The 20,546-nt window shown below is 35.3% G+C and overlaps 2 protein-coding genes across 4 annotated transcripts; both read right to left on the bottom strand.

Moving 5' to 3' along the window:
- Window positions 1–981: 981 nt before the first annotated feature.
- upf3a (UPF3A regulator of nonsense mediated mRNA decay) lies at window positions 982–10,229 on the bottom strand. Of its 3 annotated transcripts, none has more exons than XM_065251935.2 (12): window positions 9,935–10,229; window positions 8,407–9,328; window positions 7,752–7,858; window positions 7,564–7,670; window positions 6,385–6,483; window positions 6,179–6,289; window positions 5,552–5,607; window positions 5,310–5,468; window positions 4,978–5,111; window positions 4,523–4,808; window positions 4,157–4,234; window positions 982–2,421 (listed from the first exon to the last, which is right to left on the bottom strand). In XM_065251935.2, the coding sequence occupies exons 2-12, from the start codon at window positions 8,545–8,547 to the stop codon at window positions 2,260–2,262; spliced, it is 1,440 nt and encodes a 479-aa protein (XP_065108007.1). In that variant the 5' UTR covers window positions 8,548–9,328; window positions 9,935–10,229; the 3' UTR covers window positions 982–2,259. The 3 variants fall into 3 exon arrangements, with proteins under 3 accessions (XP_065108007.1, XP_065108006.1, XP_065108009.1); XM_065251934.2 differs by having other exon boundaries at window positions 4,523–4,811; window positions 9,935–10,224; XM_065251937.2 differs by lacking the exon at window positions 4,157–4,234 and having other exon boundaries at window positions 4,523–4,811; window positions 9,935–10,224.
- Window positions 10,230–10,735: 506 nt separating this feature from the next.
- Window positions 10,736–20,510, bottom strand: cdc16 (cell division cycle 16 homolog (S. cerevisiae)). Its single transcript, XM_065251933.2, has 18 exons — window positions 18,023–20,510; window positions 17,597–17,648; window positions 17,340–17,437; window positions 16,824–16,862; window positions 16,251–16,391; window positions 15,873–16,032; window positions 15,694–15,788; window positions 15,302–15,435; window positions 14,364–14,443; window positions 13,653–13,702; window positions 13,462–13,535; window positions 12,981–13,106; window positions 12,716–12,868; window positions 12,549–12,612; window positions 12,380–12,441; window positions 11,444–11,579; window positions 11,263–11,353; window positions 10,736–11,182 (listed from the first exon to the last, which is right to left on the bottom strand). The coding sequence occupies exons 1-18, from the start codon at window positions 18,068–18,070 to the stop codon at window positions 10,956–10,958; spliced, it is 1,830 nt and encodes a 609-aa protein (XP_065108005.1). The 5' UTR covers window positions 18,071–20,510; the 3' UTR covers window positions 10,736–10,955.
- Between the last annotated feature and the right edge of the window lie 36 nt (window positions 20,511–20,546).

The following is a 20,546-nucleotide window of genomic DNA, read 5'->3' as shown; positions in this document are numbered from 1 at the left end:
TCTTTTAGTTGGATTACACTGGATTTTTAAAGGACTGTGATGAAATAGATGTGGGAGGATGTGGTAAAGACAAAAAGCCACATCAACTAGTAAAACAATGAACCCACCCTTCCTCACAAGCAAACAAAAGAGCAGAAAGGGGTCCCTACCAAAAACAACAATAAAACGTTTGTCAAACAGAGCCTTTAACGGTTTACTTTTTGGACATACATTTTTTAGATGATCAGCCAAAAAAATCAAGTAGCAATTACCTGTCTGATGCATTGGTACAAAAAATGTTTTTTTTTTAATTTCTTGGTAATATTTACCTCTTGAAATTAGAGTAGAGGTTTATATCATCATTCAACCTGTGATCCTGTTTTCTGTTTAGATGCTGTTTAGAAATGAATTAAAAACAAACACATTACAAATGCACTTTAAAAAAAAGATAGCCTATTTCTTCCAGATGCCACTGTGCTTTCCGCAGTAAATCGTGTACAACATGCTTTTATCAGATTTGATCACATCAAAATGATGTTAATAAATGCCACATTTCAGTGAGAATGGCAAAGCAGCAGTACTTGATGTGATCAAATGAATATATCAGGTAAAACGAGATAAAAGACACAGGAAAACATTATGACTTGTAGTCTCACTTTGAAAGTGTGAGAACTAAAGTGTAGTATGAGAATCTGCTAATTCTGTTCATTTCGGTTTTGTTTGCACAGACTGATTCTGGTTTAAAGTTGACTCAGAATGAGTAAACTTGTGCTGCTGAGTTGTCTTTCAAGGTAAAGCAATAACAGTTTGTGCAGTTTGATGTGTTATTACCTTAAACAACAATTAAGCTTTAAAAGTACTGCTACAATTTTATGCTAGCATTTGTTTACCATTTTGTTTCAATCAAAGTTATTTTCACCACTTTTAATCAAACAATTCCAGATATCAGAATTAAAAAAGCTCTTTTACAGAGTAAATGTGTATTATATTAATGAACAAATGTTACATTATATATTATCTTTATTGTACACAATTGGGAAATAAAATACATTATCACAGTTTCAAAGTATTCCACAGAGTTCACTAGTTAGAGTCTAACTAAATAATAACTCTTAATCTGTAATTTTGTATTAAATAATAGATGGGGTCTTCAAGTGCAAAATATAGGTAAGGCATGGGACCCCAAGTATCGTATAACATATGAATGACTCCATCGAAAACATGCACACTGTTTAGAAACAACATAATATCTGACCTACTTTTGTTCTTCTTGGCTCGCAGATGAAACAATATTCGGATGTAAGATAGAAGATATATATATATTTGAATACACTTAAAGACACAATATCTACAATATATGATAACGACAATAGAAGCATCATTCAAAGGCATTACAGTGAGAAAATATGAAATGCCACGTTGCATGCTTATATGTTTCACTCTTGCACTGATTTTTATTTCTAAAAGAAAAAATATCTTTGTAAATTTAACTCAAAGATACAGTTAATATATTTTTAAAATACACATTTCACAAGACACATTTCTGTACAGTAAAATCTCTAGGCTAAACTATATATACTCTTCTCTAAGGGAATCCATATATTTGCACTACAAAAGGCATACAAATCTCTGTAAATAATGAGGTATTTCTTAGTGAAGTGGCTTAAATACGAATCAGGTATCTTTGACAAGTAAAAGCCCATCAGTTTATATAACTACTTGTACCTAATAATGACAATTTATAAAATACTTAAGTTAAAGTTATCAGAAATGAGAATTCATTCATTATTTATTTACTCATCCTTGTGCACTTTTTAAATCTGACTTTTTATCTGTGGATTACACAAAGGAAGAAATGTCTCTGGCCATTTTATTCTATATAATAAAGGTAATTGCTGAAACTATGAACTTTAGAAATGGTCACACAATTCACACAAAGGCGTCAAAATACTTAAATATGGTGCACGAGTCGCATACTTTATAATACGTCTATAATGCTATAGTAGAAAAGTTATACAATTGTTTTCTCTATCCAGCTTCTCAGAAGTTGTTTGGAACAACACGAGGGAAATGTTTGTAAAGGTGGGTAAAGGTGAAGAGGGTTGACAGAATAATCATTTCTGAACTTATCCCTTTGTTCTCCAAAAAAGTATGTGGGGTTGCACTGAACTCACACATTTTACAGAGAAAACAGATAAAAGGTTGAAGTTTAGCATTCTTCCTGTCATACCGATGTGGCCTCTGCTTCTACAAGTTAACTTCTTCCTGCTGTGGTCTGCTTTACTCATCAGCACTTTTCTCTGAGCCTGTTCCAATGACGGACTTGTAGTGTTCTCCTCCATGATCAGGAGAAATAGGCGGGAAGTCGAAGGTCTTGTTTCCAGAGCCCATGCGCTTGCGGTTTCGGGCGCCAGGTTGGTACAGCTGCATTGCCGGTCGGTCCTGTGTTGTGAAATGAATAACAAGAGACAAAAAGAGACAAAAGCAATGCACTCATATTTCAACTCATTTTTAACATATTTCAAACATTGCCAAAAGAATTCTAGCAATTTCTGCATGTAAATAATTTCTTTCCCATTTCTAAATAACATCTTAGTAAGGCACAGAGAAAACAAGTTATTGACAGCCCCTCAAAATTCATTTAGTACATACAAAAACATGTAGGGGCGGTTTCCCGGACAGGGATTAGACTAGTCCTAGACTAAAATAAATGTAAGAGCTGTCTAAACTGATAACAACTGACATATCTTAAAGGAAAGCACCACTGTTTTTCAATATTTTACTATGTTCTTACCTCAGTTAAGATGAATTAATACATACGTATCTTTTTTTAATGCATGCACTTAATCTTTGTACAGCGCCTCAGGAATGTGTTAGCATTTAACCTAGCCCCATTCATTCCTATGGCTCCAAACAGGGATGAATTTAAAAGCCACCAAACACTTCCATGTTTTCCCTATTTAAAGACTCTTACATGAGTAGTTACACGGGTAAGTATGGTGGTAAAAAATAAAAATTAGTTTGGAGCCATAGGAATGAATGGGGCTAGGCTAAATGCTAACACATTCACGAAGCGCCGTACAAAGATTAAAAGTGCACGCATTGAAAAAAGATAGCTATGTATTAATTAATCTAAGTTGAGGCAAGAACATAGTAAAATATTGAAAAACGGTGGTGTTTTCCTTTAAAATACATCAGTGACCAGTGCCCTTTGTTTTGCCTCAAAATGCAAACAAATAATGTTTTTAGTAGGTCATGTTTGTTAAAACTAGTTATATTTCCTAATTAAATTAAGGCCTTGTCCTGGTTTAAGATAATCCCTGTCCGGGAAACCACCCCGTAGTAAATTTGCAGATATAAAATACTACAAGTATATCATTTTAGAGTTTATTTATTGTTTATTTACTGTTTATTAAGACTTTAATGCTATCAAAACTAATCTGTTTGATTAACCAATACCGACCATCCGGACACAGAAAAATTGGCTCAGCATTGGCATGGGACTGTTTGGCTGACCAATGAAAGGAGGGGGAATGTTTGTGAAACCTTATTACTTTATTCTGTTTGGTGATGCTAGTGAGGCTAAAATGCTTCACTTTTAAAATGGTACACTTTGTGGTTTTTCCTCACTTTTGTACGTCGCTCTGGATAAAAGCATCTGCTAAATGCTTAAATGTAAAACAGCTTTTCCGAGGAAGCACAAATGAGAAACTCATCAAAACATCGTCATGTGTGTGGCCCATCATGTCGGTGCGTCATGTGAACCTATGTGCTTGCACGTCATGTAAAAAACGTGTCTCATGTGTACGTCTCTTTTATCATGAACCCTTTTGACACGTTTGTAGTAGGCATGTATTTTGACATGAAATGCGATGCACATAGGTTCCCATTATGTACCAAACAGATATTTTCACATGACGAGCGACACACGACACCCCAAACACATATTTTGTTTTAATGCCTCCTTGGAAAAGGATGCAATGGCCGCCACTGGTTCATAATAGTGGTGATAGTAGAGGTCATAATGGCTAAACCTCAGGTCATTCCCCCATCTGTGCCAAAAAGTACAGCGTTCTCCTGTCAACAGGTGCACCTAGTGCTGTAAAATGTGCGGCCTATCAGTGTACGACATGTGTGGTATCCCCTCCCAGTAAAAAGGCTAAAAAACTAGCTGTACCTTTGCTGGCAGAGCCCCTCCTATCTGGTCTGGCCCCTCAGACTGGGAAGTCCTTTTGTCCTGATGCACTAACACAGACTGAGAGACATGTTGTCTTCCATCAATGATACGCCCAATATTGCCAACAGCCAAATTATAGCTATCTACCTCAACAGTGCTGCACAAGCTACAAGTGTAGGCTGCATTGAAAGCCCCTGGTGGGAGGCTACATGGGTATTTCCCAAAGACATGATGCATGTTAAATTAACATATGTGTAAACATTGAAGTGGATTCCTAGGCTACACAGACCGGTTCATGCATGTTCGATATACTATTGCCTGATGAAGCTACGGCTAAAATGTTTCTGCTGTTTCGTGTCTATTTACCTTGTTACGAATCCGTTCTTTTCTGTTGCCCATGTCTTCTCGGTCATCTTTGCCGAGTTTGTCCCCTGTATCCGGGCAGTAGGAATAGCCGTGATGTTGGTCTTTCTTGGCCCTGTCCTGGCAATAGCCTTTGCCCCATTTGGTCTCTTCTTTGCGTCGCATGAACTTATCGAACTCGTAGTGATGCCTTTGTCGTTTGCGATCCTCGTCTCTTCCGCGATGCTCTTTGTCCCTCTGACGGCGGCCGTGATTTTCCCGTTGCTCTTTGTCGATCTCAGTTGGAGCTCTACTGTGTAGAAGTCACTCAGTGAAATCTCTAAGCCAGCATTTTATAAATTACAACACTGGATATTTCCTATAGTAATGGTTTTGAAGTATCAAGAGAGGCTGATGTTAAAGATTGATCGATGTGTACAACAAGTATTAGTTGCAGCAATGATAACACATTGACTTACTTATCCTTAGGATCCTTTGACTTAGTGTATCCTGGCGGCTTTTCCCATCTGTTCTTTTCTGTCTCTCCGCTGTCTCCTTTATCTTTCAGTCTGTCTGAGTCCACATCATCATCTCTGTCACACTTCTTCAAAAGCTAAAAGAGTCAAGATGTCGGTTTAATGCAATGACATCAATTTTTAACGTAGTAAAATAGAAAATCTGGGGTGGAGGTGGAGTGCATTGCATAATGTTTTGAGCAGGAGGGGAAATTGCTGTCACTCCACTAATATGTTCCAGTACTGACAATGACACATGGGAAACAGTCAAATTCAAGATTGGCTTTGAGTCACACCTTGATCTTTATCTCCTTCTCTGAGAGCTTTTTCTGCTTGTCGGCCTCCTTGCGCTTTCGCCTCTCCTCCTCTCTGCGTTTCCTCTTCTCCTCCTCCCTCTGACGCTTCTTTTCCAGCTCCCTCCTTCGTCGCTCTTCTCTTTTTTCCTCTCTTATTCTCTAGAAATTAAAACTTTGAGTTATAAAAAGGTGTCTTTACAAAACTACAGTGCATTACAAGCATTCAGATGCCCTTACAGTACCTGTTTCTCTAACTTCTTGTTTTTAATGTATTCCAATAATGGTGTTGTCCTTTTGGCTACAAATAACATAGAGAGAAAATAATGCACGGAAGTTCAATTTAGACAACTTTATACAACATCACACCCTGTTTTTATGGAAGCATATTGGTGTTATGCTGGCCCCGCCTTGACGCAGATATTCACAGGGTGGGGGCGTGGTCAACTCGGAATGTTTTGCTACATCCATTGCACGCTATGTAAACGAAAATGCAATGTTTTTAGGAAAATTACATTTAAACAATCATTTTGCTACAGTTTTTGCTTGACCATGTAAAACACATCTAATCAATTTGGCTAAAACATTTTCTATTTTATTTTGCAACTCCTAAAGAATTAAAACTGTAGTTAAAAAAGAACTGTAGGAAATGTATTGAAAATGTAGGAAATTATTGAATTTTCATTTCGTAACATTGCACATATAGCATGAAAAATTTACATTTAAATACAGAAATGCATTGCCATTTTACATATTGCATTTCCATATTGCATATTACATTCTAAATTGAATATTGCTAGCAATATGCTTCCATATGTTTTATCCAAAACAAACCAAGACCTATGAACTAAGAGAGTTTACAAAAACAATACCTATGAGTTCTCGGGTTTTGGCTTCAATCTCCCCCAACAGGGTTTCTGGGTTGGCCATTGACTTCTCCTCATCACATGAGTAGTTTTCCAAAAATCTTTTGTATTCGGGGTCTGAGGTAAAGTATTAAAATAGCACGAAAATGAATAACAATTTGTACAGTTAACGGCCCTTATACTTTACATGGCAGTCACTTTTTTAGAAATACCTTCTTCAATGGTCCCTGCTTTAGCATCTTTTTTCTTTAACTTCTTTTTTGAAACTTTCTGAAATGGTGCAAATTCTACAACAGCAGGAAACTCTTGGCCTAAATAAAAAAAAAAACATTTAGATTTATGCATTTGGCAGATGCATTGTACACTGTAAAAAAATACTTTGCTGACATAATTTTTTTTGTTGAATCAACTCAGATTTAGAAGTCATGTCAGCTTACTATTAGCTTATTATTTATCTTGACAAGAGATGAGTTGCTACAACTTATAAAATGAAGGTTACTTTTTTCAACTAAGTTTTAACAACTCATCTGTAGTAATAACAACTCATCTATAGTCAGAATAAATAATAGTGAGTTGAAATAACTTAAAATCTGAGCTGATTAAAAAATGTAGGCAGCAAAGTTTTTTCCAGTGTAGTTTATGAGTATGCATTCCCTGAAAAGCACATAAATTACCTTAAAGGCGTTCTAAGCGAATCTGCGAGACGTTAGTTTTTGTTGACTTTTGAATAGTTTCAAACAGACGGAGCGTAGCTAACTCCTCCCCCTCCCTTCCGTGCTTTCATGAACGCGTCCAACCCCTACCCCCAAATCCTTCTTGTCGTTTATTGGCTGAAACACTTTGTTATGGTTCCTGTTTGTAGGTTTGGCCACTATGTTGTTATTGCCGTTTGTGAAGCCTGGGCTGTCTACAGAGATCGCGTTTTTTTACAGTTTGATCAGCGGACAGGCAGCAAGCAGATAGTGAGGAGATGTTTGCTGTATGTAACAAAAAATGTTTTATGGTCTAAAACGCGTCAATTCACTTAGAGCACCTTTAAAATTGCATTCCAGCAAATACTATGGAAGTTATAAAGAAACACATACACACTGCCTTGGTTTTGCAAGTCAATTCAAAATACTATTTTAAGTTTTGGCTTGTAAAAAGTTGACATAACTTTTAAAATCAAGTTGAAATTGTTTAACTTAAATTTTTAAGTTAAAGTAACTTAAAAATATATGTTGATAAAACGTATGCATATTTTTACAGTGCAGGTTTTGATCAACATGAGAGTAAATGATGACAGAATTTTCATTTTTGGGTGAACTATTCCTGTAAAAGAAATTATTCAATAGCCTAGTTGCATTGCGTTACAATTAGTTTACAAAAATAAATGATCTAAAATGAATTACCTTTATTATCAATGAATACATATCCATCAAAGCGATCTCGGAAAATAATGATATCTTCTGGGTTTTTAAAGTTGATGTATGCTCTTGAGAAGAGATGTGGGTATAAGCTGAGGAAACAATGCATTTGTATAAGGTCCTAAGAATGCACATGGTCATAGTGTTTTTGTATACACAAACTGAATACATACCTCTGATCAGCAGGGAAAAACTCAAAATAATCAAAAGTTGGAAGAGGACTCAAATGCTCCTCAAGTTGGACTTTTGACAGACTGGGCGGCAGTCTGCGTATGACCACCTATTATAAAGAAAGTACAATTTAGTGGCTTCTAGGTTCTGTATTGAATTAAACAGACTATATTTGGGTAGTTTTTATTCCTAACTCTTTTCTAAAAAAAAAAAACCCTAAAACCTTAAAGCTTTTTGTATTGCAGGGTTCACTAATTTAACTGGATGCTGGATGGATTTTACTAGGAACTTTTCTTTAGAATCTCTTTAAAATTTTATATAACCATACAAATGAATGTAGATAAATTAAAAATAATCGTCCATGTTACTCGTCAACTACCTATTCGTATCTGTTATTGCGCCATCGTCTGAGCACTTGTATAAAATTAAATGTAGGCTACATTAAACACAATGTAAACAAGCAATCATTAAAACAGGCAACAAATATAAACTATTTATCATTGTTTATTCGATAACACATCAATACATGAATACTCATTTAGTTTTGTTCTCCGGCTCATTTTTTCGCTGTCTATGGTGCTGAATCCCTTTCCCTCCATCACCAAACGCATTCCACCATCATTACAGTCAGTCACGCAACCTAACTGCGCCATTTACCTTCGTGAACACCTCCTTCTTTTCCTCCTTTTGCTTCGGGTTCACTGCGATGTTGTCCTGCTCCCTCTGACACTCCCTGAACTGGATCTCGACGCTGCCTCTCTCCCTGCTTCCTGTTCTCTGCTCCTTTTCAGACCTCATATCTCCATTTCCCCCTCTTCGCTTGTCCCGAATCCTCCAACTCACGCGGAATTCAACGCCAAATACCGCGAGACTTGCATATTGCGAACAACATTAGCAGCTTTGAATAAATTATTTATAGTCTATACAGTAATATAAAATAGTTTACAAAAATAAAACAGAATATTATGCTGACTTAATTTTTATTCTATTTTCGAATTTTAGTGTTTTTCATTATAAATACTACTATAAAAGATTCGTTTATCATTAAACCAATAACAAAAAAGTATTTTCTGTCGGTTTTGGTCATTATTCCAGTAGGATGTTGCTTTACCCATGATCTTCCAGAAGCCATCCCACCAGCTACAGACACATGTTTCCATTAAAAACCTTATAATAACCATTAGATCTTTTAGAATTTACATTTGTGATGGTTCCATTGTTTTAAAAGTTGGTCATTTTAAACTGAATGTTATTTTGGTTATTAATTATATATTACGCTCATATTCTACTGCGAAAATAATAAATTCATGAAAAGAGACCACTGAATAACCACTGTCCTCTCTGCTACTGTAGAAAAATAGCTTCATTAAAAATGGAGTGTAATGGGCCCACGATAATAACTATCATCGTTTACTGCTGGGTGATGTGCTGTCGTCCTCAAAGTCGCTGTCAGTGCAGCTTGGCTGCGCACGTGCTCGAGCTGGACCGAACGGGCTGTCGCTGCTTACCGTCACGGTACTCCACTCGTCCGGGCAGCTGGGCTGACTCACGGAGCGCCCATAACAGTCACGACTAGGAACTGCAAGAAGCATACAGAATTCTTAAAAACCAAGAAAAGCATTCAATCAATAATCTGCAAAAACGACCAGTTAATACCACGAAGAAATATTACTTGAACACTATTAAACTGCAGTAACTTAAATTGCAATATATTAGAGCATTTTTAGCTATTATACTGTAGTATTACTGTGAATAGATAAACTGTAGTAGTATTTTTTTACATTTTGAACATTTTTTTTAATGTGGGATATTACACGGCAATCTATAAAACTTTATTCTGATTGGTCAGTCGCGACATTGCAAAGTCTGATAAAATCGATAACACAACGTTCATCCGGGTACTACCTGCAAACATCTAGACCGGTACTACTTAATTGTATAATGTATCACTCCGCTGTCTCTTTACGTATGCAAGTTTAACATGTTACAGACGAGCTAACAAAATATTTCACATTAATACTGCCGTTATTTGTTCATAGGGCAAATAGCCTTGTAATAAGCAGGATGCAAGATAGACGCTTCCGCTCTGCGCCCTATTCACCTGTCAGGGTTTAATTCGGGATAACAGTCGCCTGGTAGTACATGATCGCTTGCCTATTATGTGAAACCAAAAATTATTTCTTACCACTGAGAAAAGTTTGCTTCCCACTGCTCGTCTCGACGCAAAACTGCGGTGAGGGTCTCTCCGGCGTGGACACGGAGGTCTTTAAACTGGGAACGAGCGTGGAGCAGGTGTCTAGATCGCGACTCACTCGCACGTTCGAGTAGGTAATGTCGGCTTTGGACGGTGTGCAACCCATGACTGACACTGTACTTTATAAACCAGCTCCCATTTGAGGAATACCCGGGAGGCACGGCAGGTGCATTTGTGACACTAAATAAATAAGACCCTGTTCTGCTTTAGGGGCCGAATTGATAAGAGCCCATGACGTTTTTGGATGTCCATCCAGATGGGCGGTGTCTCATTCCCACTTATTCCAGCTAAAAAGAAATACAATAATTTATAACTAAACTTTTGATACGAACACAGAGAAGCATGTTTACTATTGCGCATTTAAAGGGATAGTTCACCCAAAAATGGATATGAAAGTCAATGGTGCTTCGGTTCCAACTTGATTACAAATATCTTAATTTGTGTTTAGCAATACAAAGATATTTAAACTGGTTTGTGACAACATAAGGGTGAGTAAATGGTTACAGAATTTTAATTTTTGTGTGAATTTACCCACTTTTAACTAGTTCAGATTTTTGTATTAAATAATGCAGCAGAATACATTGCAAAATGTAAGTAATGTGAAATGGCTAAAGCAACAACACCATTATCATTCATGAAATTATTAACCAGTTATGGTTTTGGTTGGCATCTATAAACCACATTGTGTGCAGTCTCACCCACAAAACAGCAAGAAAAATAAACAAATCAGTGTAAAATATGGATGCAGGATTTATTGATTAAATCATTAGTTTCAAACCTTCTGCATTCACTTCTTGACATTTATTCATAGTAAAAAAAATCCACAGGGGTCCAACATAATGGACACAGCGGGCAGCAGAGGGAGAGTTGTCGTGTCCGCTTTATTTTCAAATTCCATCATCATCTCAAGCTCATAGTCAAAGTTCCTCTAAGACCCTTTTACAGGTCACAATCACGTGCTCGTGTCAGACATGGACGTTTCTATCATGTCGCTCTCGCGCATGTCACATTCTAAAAGGAAGCGCTGGAAGGCGTCGGTTTGTTTGTCAACGTTAAAAGAAAAGTTCACCTCCTCTGTTGGTGGTGCTCTGCTGTCATTGCCATCAGATGAAGTGTTGAGCATCTTTATCAGTGCAGGTGTGTTGATGGTCTTTCTCACTTTGTCTTTAATGTCAGTTCCTGTGTAACAAATAAGGTAACATTCTCAAAGACACCTCAAACTGAATGGTGCATGCAGAAGATATGGATGGGTGTCTTACCAATATAAGCATCTGAATCACTGATATACATCTCAATGCAGTGGCCCAGCATGGTTACTGAAAAGGTGTCGTCCCTTTTAAGACCAAGTGCCTAGGGAGATGGTTTATACGTTTGAGATTTTGTTCATGAGTAAAAACACAACTAAAACTGACCGAAACCACAGAAGCATAATTTTCTCACAGTGTGAAAGTAGTCAATGGCACTCTCAAAATCTCCCATGAGGCTGTGAACGTAACCGATGGCTGAGTAAGTTGAGGCATTCTGTGGGATGAGGACCAAAGCTTGTCTGTGGTATTCGAGGGCCTGCTCATATTTCCTACACAAACAAGTTGAAAGCAATCACCGACCTGATTTTTTTTTAAACCACGACACGCGTAATAGATGCAGATACAGAGGCAGTGGAAATTTTGATGCCACAAGTAAACCAAATGTTCACTTTACACTTCACTGTGCTTTATAAAAGTCTGAGATGAACAATGAATCTGTGTTAGTTATAATATATATATATATATATATATATATATATATATATATATATATATATATATATATATATATATATATATATATATATATATATATATATATATATATATATAAATAAATAAATTAAAAAATAAATAATATATATATATATATATATATAATAAATATGCATTTAAAATAAATAAATAAATAAATAAATAAATAAATAAAAATAAATATAAAAATATATTTATATATTTGTATTTATATATTTGTGTGTGCACTGTGAGCCCTTTAACATCCAATGGGTAAAAATGCATAATTCATCAGGTACTATGGTGAAAGAACAAAACAAGCACTTTTATTAAAGCAGAGAAAAGCAAGCAGATGGTGATGCAACGCAATCATGTCTTTCTCTTATGCTCTTCATTAAAATACCACTTCAGATCACTTCAGACTAACGCTTTTAGTCGCAGTTTCACCATCACAATAGCCAAAATCCCTCCTACTATACTGGAGTATAATGAAGCCCCTCAGCAGAGATAATATCAGATTCAGTAGCTTGCAGTGTATGTGTTTATGAGGATATAAACAACATATTTAATAAAAATTATTAAGGCACTTTTATAAATCAGTTTCTTTTTAACTTACTTCAATTTTCGACATACATGACCCAGATTGTTTAGAAGCGGCTCCCATTTGTCCACCGTTACCTGTAAATCGAAACTTAATTTAGCATCTTAACATTTTAACGCGCATTTAGGTACACTGAAAAGGGACCAATAACTGCCAAATTCAACACAAACAATTATATAGTTACCTCATTTCCTATGGCTTTAATTTTATCCATAGCATCCAGAAACAACTTCTCAGCTGTTTTATAACTGCAACAAAGCAAAGCGCTTATAATCAAAGTCTGTGAAACCCCACAAACTATTGATGGACGGATTCATTTTTTACATTTTATTTTCTATAAAGACCACTTACTCTCCATTTTGGAAGGCAACCACAGCTACCTCATGTATGACAAAGGGGTCCTCGGGGGCGATGCTTAGGGCTTGGCTAAAGAAACGCTCTGCCAGCTTTGGGTTGTTTGTAAGCCCATACTCAAGACCTATGTACAGCATTGGCAAGTGACACCTGGTTAAACAGAAAGCCAGTGAGTTTTTCCCGCCAAATTTGAAACACACACCTGCTATTAATAAAAAAAATATATATTCTTGATGGTCACAAATACTGCACATCTACACACCCTTTCATAAGTTGAGCGGCTGTGAAGTATGCAGCCATGGCCTGGTCGTGCTCGCTCTCAACAGCGAACGAGTGCCCGTATGCTATCCACGCCGGTCCGTATGTGCGCTCCAGTGTGGTGGCCTTACTGGGGAAAAGATTGTGCTGTTAACCACAACACACATGGCACTCACAAGACTGCAGCTATGGTTCTCCTTTCACCAGTGTAACCTTTACCAGATTTACCACACAAATGAAAGTAAAACGCTAACTTGCTTCCTTTAGCATCTGCACTTAAATATATAATTGTTTTCTTCACTATGTACAAATGGCACCAGCATCTCTCATATCCTGTTATTTTAGAAGACGAAAAACATGCCCTGTACATTCCTCTCAAACAAACACACATTAAAAACCATCCAAACATGGTGAAGATTTGGATAAAATGCCTATATGTATGCATAATCACATTCAATCATGGATTCAACTAAATACAGTCATACCTGAGATATCGCCTCGCATGTTCATTTTTATGTCCAACCATAAGGTAGTAACATCCAACAGCAAACCACGAAACCTTAGACAAGAACAGATTTACAGATAAGCCATTGATTAGACACATTACACATCACACAAATCATAATTATATAAGAATTTTATTGTTAAAAATTATTATAATTCCCTTCCCACTTACTGGATTGCTAGGATACAAATCCACCAATTTATGAGACAGGAAAAATAACTCTAAAAACACAAGAAGACATTAAGATGATTCAAAAAAGAGAAAAATATGATGATTTCAAAACAAAATATATATGAGGAGCTCAGATGCAAAAGCCATTAAACGCCACCACTGTCAAAAATTAGATACGTTCTCGGCATGTATTAGCCTACATGTTCATCAAATACCTTAAAATCCGCTCAATCCAGGCTGAATCCACTAAACACCACATAGATTTTTCAGCAAAGTCCTCTAAGTGCACGGAAGATGAATTAGATGATTGACAGTACACGAAACGATGAATAGGACCTGAAAACAACCCGAATGTGGCAGTGACATGGATCACAGCGCCCCCTAGTGTGTGGTTCGGTTTCTTCATTTTTACATTCTGACTTTCATTATATGCTTTATATAAAATGTTTTTAATTGCATCCTTAGTGATTTTTTTTAGTGGAGGGTTTTGCAGGTAAAACCGTCAAATTTGTTAAATATTACCAAAATGAGTAAAGTGACATATGTGAAAATAAGGCATTTCAATTACTAATAACCCTTTTATTGCCATTAAAGTAGAACCTGATAAAAAATGCTCATTTACAAGAAAACATGTCAGAGGCATTTAGAGGGTTTTGCATCGTAACTCCTCCTTCTATATATTTTAAATATCAATTTTTTATTGTCTCATACCATTTGCTTTACTTAGCTCAACAAGAGTTCCTATATGCACTGGCAAACAGTTGGCATGAAATGGGTCTTTCACCATAACCCTGGATTAAAGGTAAACAAAACATCATTTCTACCTCTCTCTAAATGTTACTGAACATCAAGTATAAATAAAACTGAATATTATAAATGTTTATATGAATTTGGTTTGGTTCCAAAACGCAATACATCCATTTTGACTAATTTCAGTAAAAACGTGTTTTCTATACCAAGAAAGTGACAAGATGAAAAACACTATTTTCTGTTACAAACTTTCACATAGCATCTTTAGGTTAAAATAACATAAAACATTCAAATCCATAATTTGATTTTCAAAGATTTATTATAAAAACTTTTGTTGACTTTGAGTGAAACAATGGAAAGTTTTTATAAGATCCTCTGTGGTCAATGTGTTAGCATGAGAGAAGCTGTTGTGTGAGAACAGCTGTCGTTTTTCCATCTCTCGTGTGGCTTACGTTTCTTCCCCGCCACAGAAAACCACCACAGGTTTATTAATGCCAACAAAAGTATTATTTTGTTTTTGTTTGTTTGTTGATTACGAAGTACAAAGTAGATGAGGAAAACTACTGTAGGATTTTGTGTGTATTCAATGCCCCGCCATTGTTGTTTACAATGCGTGCAATGGTGTGCTGTGATTTGTTGAGCAGATTTATTGCATTCTGCAGAAAAGGAGGACTGGCGTTTATTGCGTTTTGGGAAAAAAGGGAGAAAAGATGACAGAATAACTCGGCGGATATCAGATTTTGCGTAAAATTAAGAATTTACTTTTTAATACTGACAAGATACAATACTGATTTTGGTGGTAACTAGCTTTTTTTTTTTTATTGAGTATTCGCGTTTTAAAACCAAACTCTTTATATACTCCTTAAACAATAAGTGTTTTGTGGACAATATGTACTTACATAGACGTAAGCGAGTAGCACATTTTAAAGTCACAGTTGTAATAATGCCGCTCTGCCAAAGAGACAACAACATCCAAGTTGTCCTGGAGACCATTGACTATATCTGGGACGACCATCTCACTTGGTTTGTTATACTGGAAAAGGAGAATTGCTAATTAGCTCTACAACAACACTTCAGAACCATTAACTGAATAAAGAGGTTTTTGAAATACTCAATAGCTAATTTTTTTTCTTTTTTTAACTGAAATTGTCAAGCTAAATAAAGATCTGACATGTATGATGTTAAAACCACGTCATGCATGCAAATCACAAGTCAGCAACACATCTTTGAAATTTAAATCTTTTATACATCTTGTCCCCTTTACATGGATTTACACAAAGAGCCCTCTTACCTTTTTCAATTTGTTTTCAAAAAGAAAACGTAACAACTCCACTTCCTCTTCTGTACACTGTTGACTTAAGGGCAGAGAATCCAGAAAATCTTTTTCTATAAAGACAAGATGATGTTGAGAGCATTTATTTAATTAGAAATATACTACAAAAAAAAAAAAACACAGAAAATGATGCGTACCCTCTTGAGCAGTCAACATGTGATGGGACGTCAAAAGGTCAAAGGCTTCAAAGCAGTAGACATCTAGTTTCAAGGCCTCTTTGTAGCTAGACGTTGCTAGGGGTCTGTTGTCCATGGCATCATAGATTTTCCCCCGCAGGAGACAGATGGAACTGTTGATCTGAGAAAAAGGCCACAGGGTGTCAAAACCATGCGACCAGTGATGGCATTCAAATACCAACTGAGCATACACCTAAGGTGATGTCTTCATGGTTGCTTGCTCAGAGTTACTGCCCTTATACTGTAGATCCAAACACTGAAACATATTTTAATCCAACTAAACAGTTTTCAGTTGTGTTCTGATCCTAAACAACATAAAAGGATTTAAAAAAAACTCACTGACGCAGGAGACATTTCCCATTCCTTTGCTGTTTCTCTTGACCCATTTTCCTCTTTTACATTCCTGTCCAATATTTTCTTACTGGCTGCTTCCTCCATGTCCAATATGTCCAGAGCTTGCTGATATTCTTTGGCAGCATACTGCAAAATACACAAATGTTTAATAGTGTATTTATCACTGATTTCCTCCTCATGCAAGATAGCCATAAGCTGGCCAGTCAGTATCTTTATACTTTTCAAATTTTCTGCTTTGATTTGTGCCAAATAGCTGCAGAATTGTGCAGAAAAGATTTAATACTGGCAAAATGTGATAAATGGAGATAACAGTACTACCACATGTTTATTTGTTACAGAAAACATAATACTGTTATATAAAATGTCTTAAAATTTGTAATGACACACAGAAGATGCAGAGGTTTTGAAAATGAACTGAGGAAATTCTGAGGAAATCTTGGAGTTTTTGTCATGCCAATTTTATGTCATAAACAAGCCAGCAAATCTCTGCAGAACCAAAATAATGTCATTCAAATCCCCTGCACTTTGTGTATTTTTAACACAAATAAAACTACTCACATGGCACCTTGCAGCTAAATACTGACAGGCTCCATACAACTGAAAATAAAAACAAAGAAAGTCAAGTTTAAGGATAAATGACAAAATGACCTTTTGTTATCTTTACTCTCAGATGTAGTGCTGCTTCATGATTAGTTGTGACTAATCGTTTGCAGAATAAAAGTATATAAATAAATAAACACACACACACACACACACACACACACGTACAATTTTAAGAATTTTTTTATATAATATTTATATTTAATATAAATTATATATAAATATAAACAAATGTTTCTTAATTATATACATGTGTGTGTTTATACATAATTATTATACACAGTACACCCACATAAATTATGTAAACAAAAACTTTAATTCTGTAAATGATTAGTTGCGACTTTGGATTAATACACCTTAATTATTTTTTTAAATAAATTTATTTAGGGGTCTTTGGATTTTTTTTACTTTAAGCACCAAGTACATCTGCTGCTATGACTTTTCGTTACTTCATCATCAGTCTACAGCTCTTACCTTGTCAAGCTTGCGTGATCTGAGAGCATGCGAGGCTCTGTGATATTGTGCTGTTAAATAAAGGCACTGTGCTAACCAATAAATATCTTGAGGATCATCTATAAAAGAATGATAAGTATGTGATTAGTCCAATATTAAATAATACATATTCAGCTTGTACTGAATATGCACATTTACAAAACCATATCCATCCATGCTATTTCACAACAATGTTTACAAATTTTGTACAGTGGAACATAACGGTACAAAAGCCTTACCTGATAATGATGCTACTTTGTCAGCCCAGAACAGAGCGCTTTGGTACTGTTGCTGCAATACAAAGTTAGAAACTTTATGACTATTTTGATATACGTTGGCGGTTAAAATGTACTTTGAAACCGGAGCTGTATTTAGATGTACATTTTGTGCACAAATCATCACAGCAATAAATTCCTAAGAATTAACTTCAAAACATCATGGGCACATATTTATTGCACAGTATTGTATAAAAGTGGAATTGAACATGAAAGTCTTCACAGGCCTTTACCTAGTAAGCATGAAAGCTCAAAATTACCTAAATTTTAATGTTCCAGCTATATTTAGGATTTTACATTAATGAAAAGTCATATTGACAAGCTTAATAAAATCGTATTTGATGTTTAAATTTAAGCAATGATCATGCTAACTGTACTGACTTTTCTTACCTGATCAATGTAGTGTCTCACTCTTTTACGAAGCCTGTCAAGATTCATGTTGATTGTACAGCTTTTCAAATACAAAAAATTGACATTCTTATCATATAAGGTAAATGAAAAATGTGTTCGTTATAATGTTGAAGGGCAGATCCTATGAATTCAGAAAAGAGCCCGCGGTTAGCATAAAATGTGTTGCACTGATAACACGCCGTGCTGAAAAACGGAACGTGTGAGAAAGGTTCTGTGGGGATTTTTGAAAAATTATTTTACAGATTAATAAAAACATAAATAACAAAAACAGATTCCAGTGAAAATATATAATTGTTACAAGTTATCTTGAAATGTTTGATTAAAAAAATACACAAATAATCTAAAACATAATAAAAATACATAAATAGCCTACATACCAAAAGTCATACTGATCTAACAATTAATCTACCCATTTAAAAGAGCTATGTGATATATCGTAATTAATGTGTTTTAAAGTAAATAATGTACCTGCAGTGCAAAAAAAAAATCCGTCACAGGCGTGGGTCTTTTATTAGACGTAAAAAAAAAGAAATTATTTGAACATATTTACTTTGAACATGTAAAACAATTAAAGTAAAACAATTAAAACAAACAAACAAATAAAATAAAAACAAAACATTTTACTCTACAGCTAACAGAAATCATCATTAGGCCATAACCCATAACAAATCTGTCAAGCTGCCCTCTTGTGGCACGCAGTGAAATTTAACTTCACAAACACGCATAATATCTGTGCTGTCATTCACAGTCAAATAAATCATCTTTAAATTATACTCATCTGCTTCTTATATTACATTTATTCGATTTAAAATGGGTATTTAGATGTTTTACAAGTATATTAAAAAATACAAAGAACTGATAAGTCGCTTCATAACAACCACAAGGAGATCAAAAACTGCCAGTGATGTCTGTGTAACTTTGAAATGAACTGATTATAAAGATTATTGAGGCGATTTACTGGCAAAGCTTTTAATGCTCCTGTGATAGTTCAGTTTAACAAAATGGATTAAAATCTGGGCAAGAGCCATGCAAGATGACATAGTGCAATGGTAGTTATCCAAAATCATAACTAGCAAACATACCCATCCACCCCAACCCCCACACCAAAAAAATTTATACAATGATTAATGAAAACATATGTACAATGGACAATTTATTTTCATCATATTTTCCAGATTTATATTCTTTGGCAAGAAGGACACTACTTTTAAAAACGTTCATCATTACATCATCCCTGCAGTTTGCTTGAATCCATGTGACATATGAAAATCTAAAGCAGTGGTTCTCAAACTAGAGGCTGTGGCTCCCGAGATGGTGCCAGGGGGGCCCTGTTTTTTTATTTTATAAAATAAATACATTTATCATAAATTCTTTGTAATTAAATCTCAGAAAAATAAGGCTACTATGCAACAGCACTACATTGTATAATTTCATGTTTTGTTTAATTAAAATATTAAGTTTTGGAATGTTTTATGTCATAATTTTTATTTGGTAGGGCCACATAGGGAGGCACCGTATACAAGGGGTGGCCGCATGCCGAAAAAGTTTGAGAACCACTGACCTAAAGAATAATGTTGTGGTCTAATAACAGTATAACTGTCCTGAATCTGAATGTGCTAAAGGCGGGGTGCATGATTTTTGAAAAATACTTTGGGAAAGGAAGTCGGCCGAGTACCAAACACACGTGTAGCCAATCAGCAGTAAGGAGCATGTCTACTAACCGACATCATTGCCTGGGTTGCATATATGTGGTGCGGGTCTATTAAAATGAGGTCCAGATTCTTTTGGGGTAGGGGCATATTTGTTTAGGTGATTACAAATATCAGCATTGGCTTTCAGAGATCATGCACCCCACCTTTAATAGGTGCAAAGTGTATATTCTTGACTAATTGTTTTATCAAGTAACATTTATTTATATATAGATATAGTGCTTTTTAACAATGTTGCATTTCTTCAAAGCAGCTTTACAAGACAAATGAGTGAAAAAACAAAAAAACATGGAAATTATTATACATATAGTATATATATAATAGAATATATAGTATTATTGCAATTTTATTGTTCTCATAGATTATAATCTAATAAATGGTATATACTTTTTCTTTGACAAAATTAAACATGTATGGCCTTTTTACACCTGTCTTGATTCATCAGTATGCCGAAAATATAATATAGATGGGATATATCAATGATTAACAGAACAATGTAAAAGTTTTGTTGTCAAGTTATTTCTTGTAGATTTTTTATTACGTAAAGAATTAATGATGGTTGCATTACTTACCTCATAAATATTATGAGTATATACTCAAACAAACAAATACTCAAAAAAATGAAACTTACACCTGTAAGTTTCATTTCACTTTCACTTAAAAAAAAAAAAGAGAAAACTTGCAAGATCTGTAATTGTTGTGCAAGGCTGTATTTGTATGTGTTCTTGTAGCTCAGTGGCGAGGTGTTAGCTGCGCGAAAAGGCTGTGGGTTTGATTCCAGTAAACACACATAC

This window comes from Paramisgurnus dabryanus, chromosome 15 (assembly GCF_030506205.2).
Source record: "Paramisgurnus dabryanus chromosome 15, PD_genome_1.1, whole genome shotgun sequence".
In the NCBI taxonomy this organism is placed as follows: domain Eukaryota; kingdom Metazoa; phylum Chordata; class Actinopteri; order Cypriniformes; family Cobitidae; genus Paramisgurnus; species Paramisgurnus dabryanus.
This window is presented reverse-complemented; position numbering and strand designations above follow the sequence as displayed.

What these genes read in the sequence shown, in the direction of transcription:
- upf3a (XM_065251934.2), bottom strand. Translation starts at nt 8,547, where the DNA reads ATGAGGTCTGAAAAGGAGCAGAGAACAGGAAGCAGGGAGAGAGGCAGC. An exon ending in TGTATTCATTGATAATAAAG is followed by an intron (nt 6,484 to 7,563) that starts GTAATTCATTTT and finishes TTTTTTATTTAG; the next exon opens with GCCAAGAGTTTCCTGCTGTT. An exon ending in GAGGGGCTCTGCCAGCAAAG is followed by an intron (nt 2,422 to 4,156) that starts GTACAGCTAGTT and finishes TTCACAACACAG; the next exon opens with GACCGACCGGCAATGCAGCT.
- cdc16 (XM_065251933.2), bottom strand. Translation starts at nt 18,070, where the DNA reads ATGAATCTTGACAGGCTTCGTAAAAGAGTGAGACACTACATTGATCAG. An exon ending in TGAGACACTACATTGATCAG is followed by an intron (nt 17,649 to 18,022) that starts GTAAGAAAAGTC and finishes TTTGTATTGCAG; the next exon opens with CAACAGTACCAAAGCGCTCT. An exon ending in CATGTTGACTGCTCAAGAGG is followed by an intron (nt 15,789 to 15,872) that starts GTACGCATCATT and finishes TTGTCTTTATAG; the next exon opens with AAAAAGATTTTCTGGATTCT.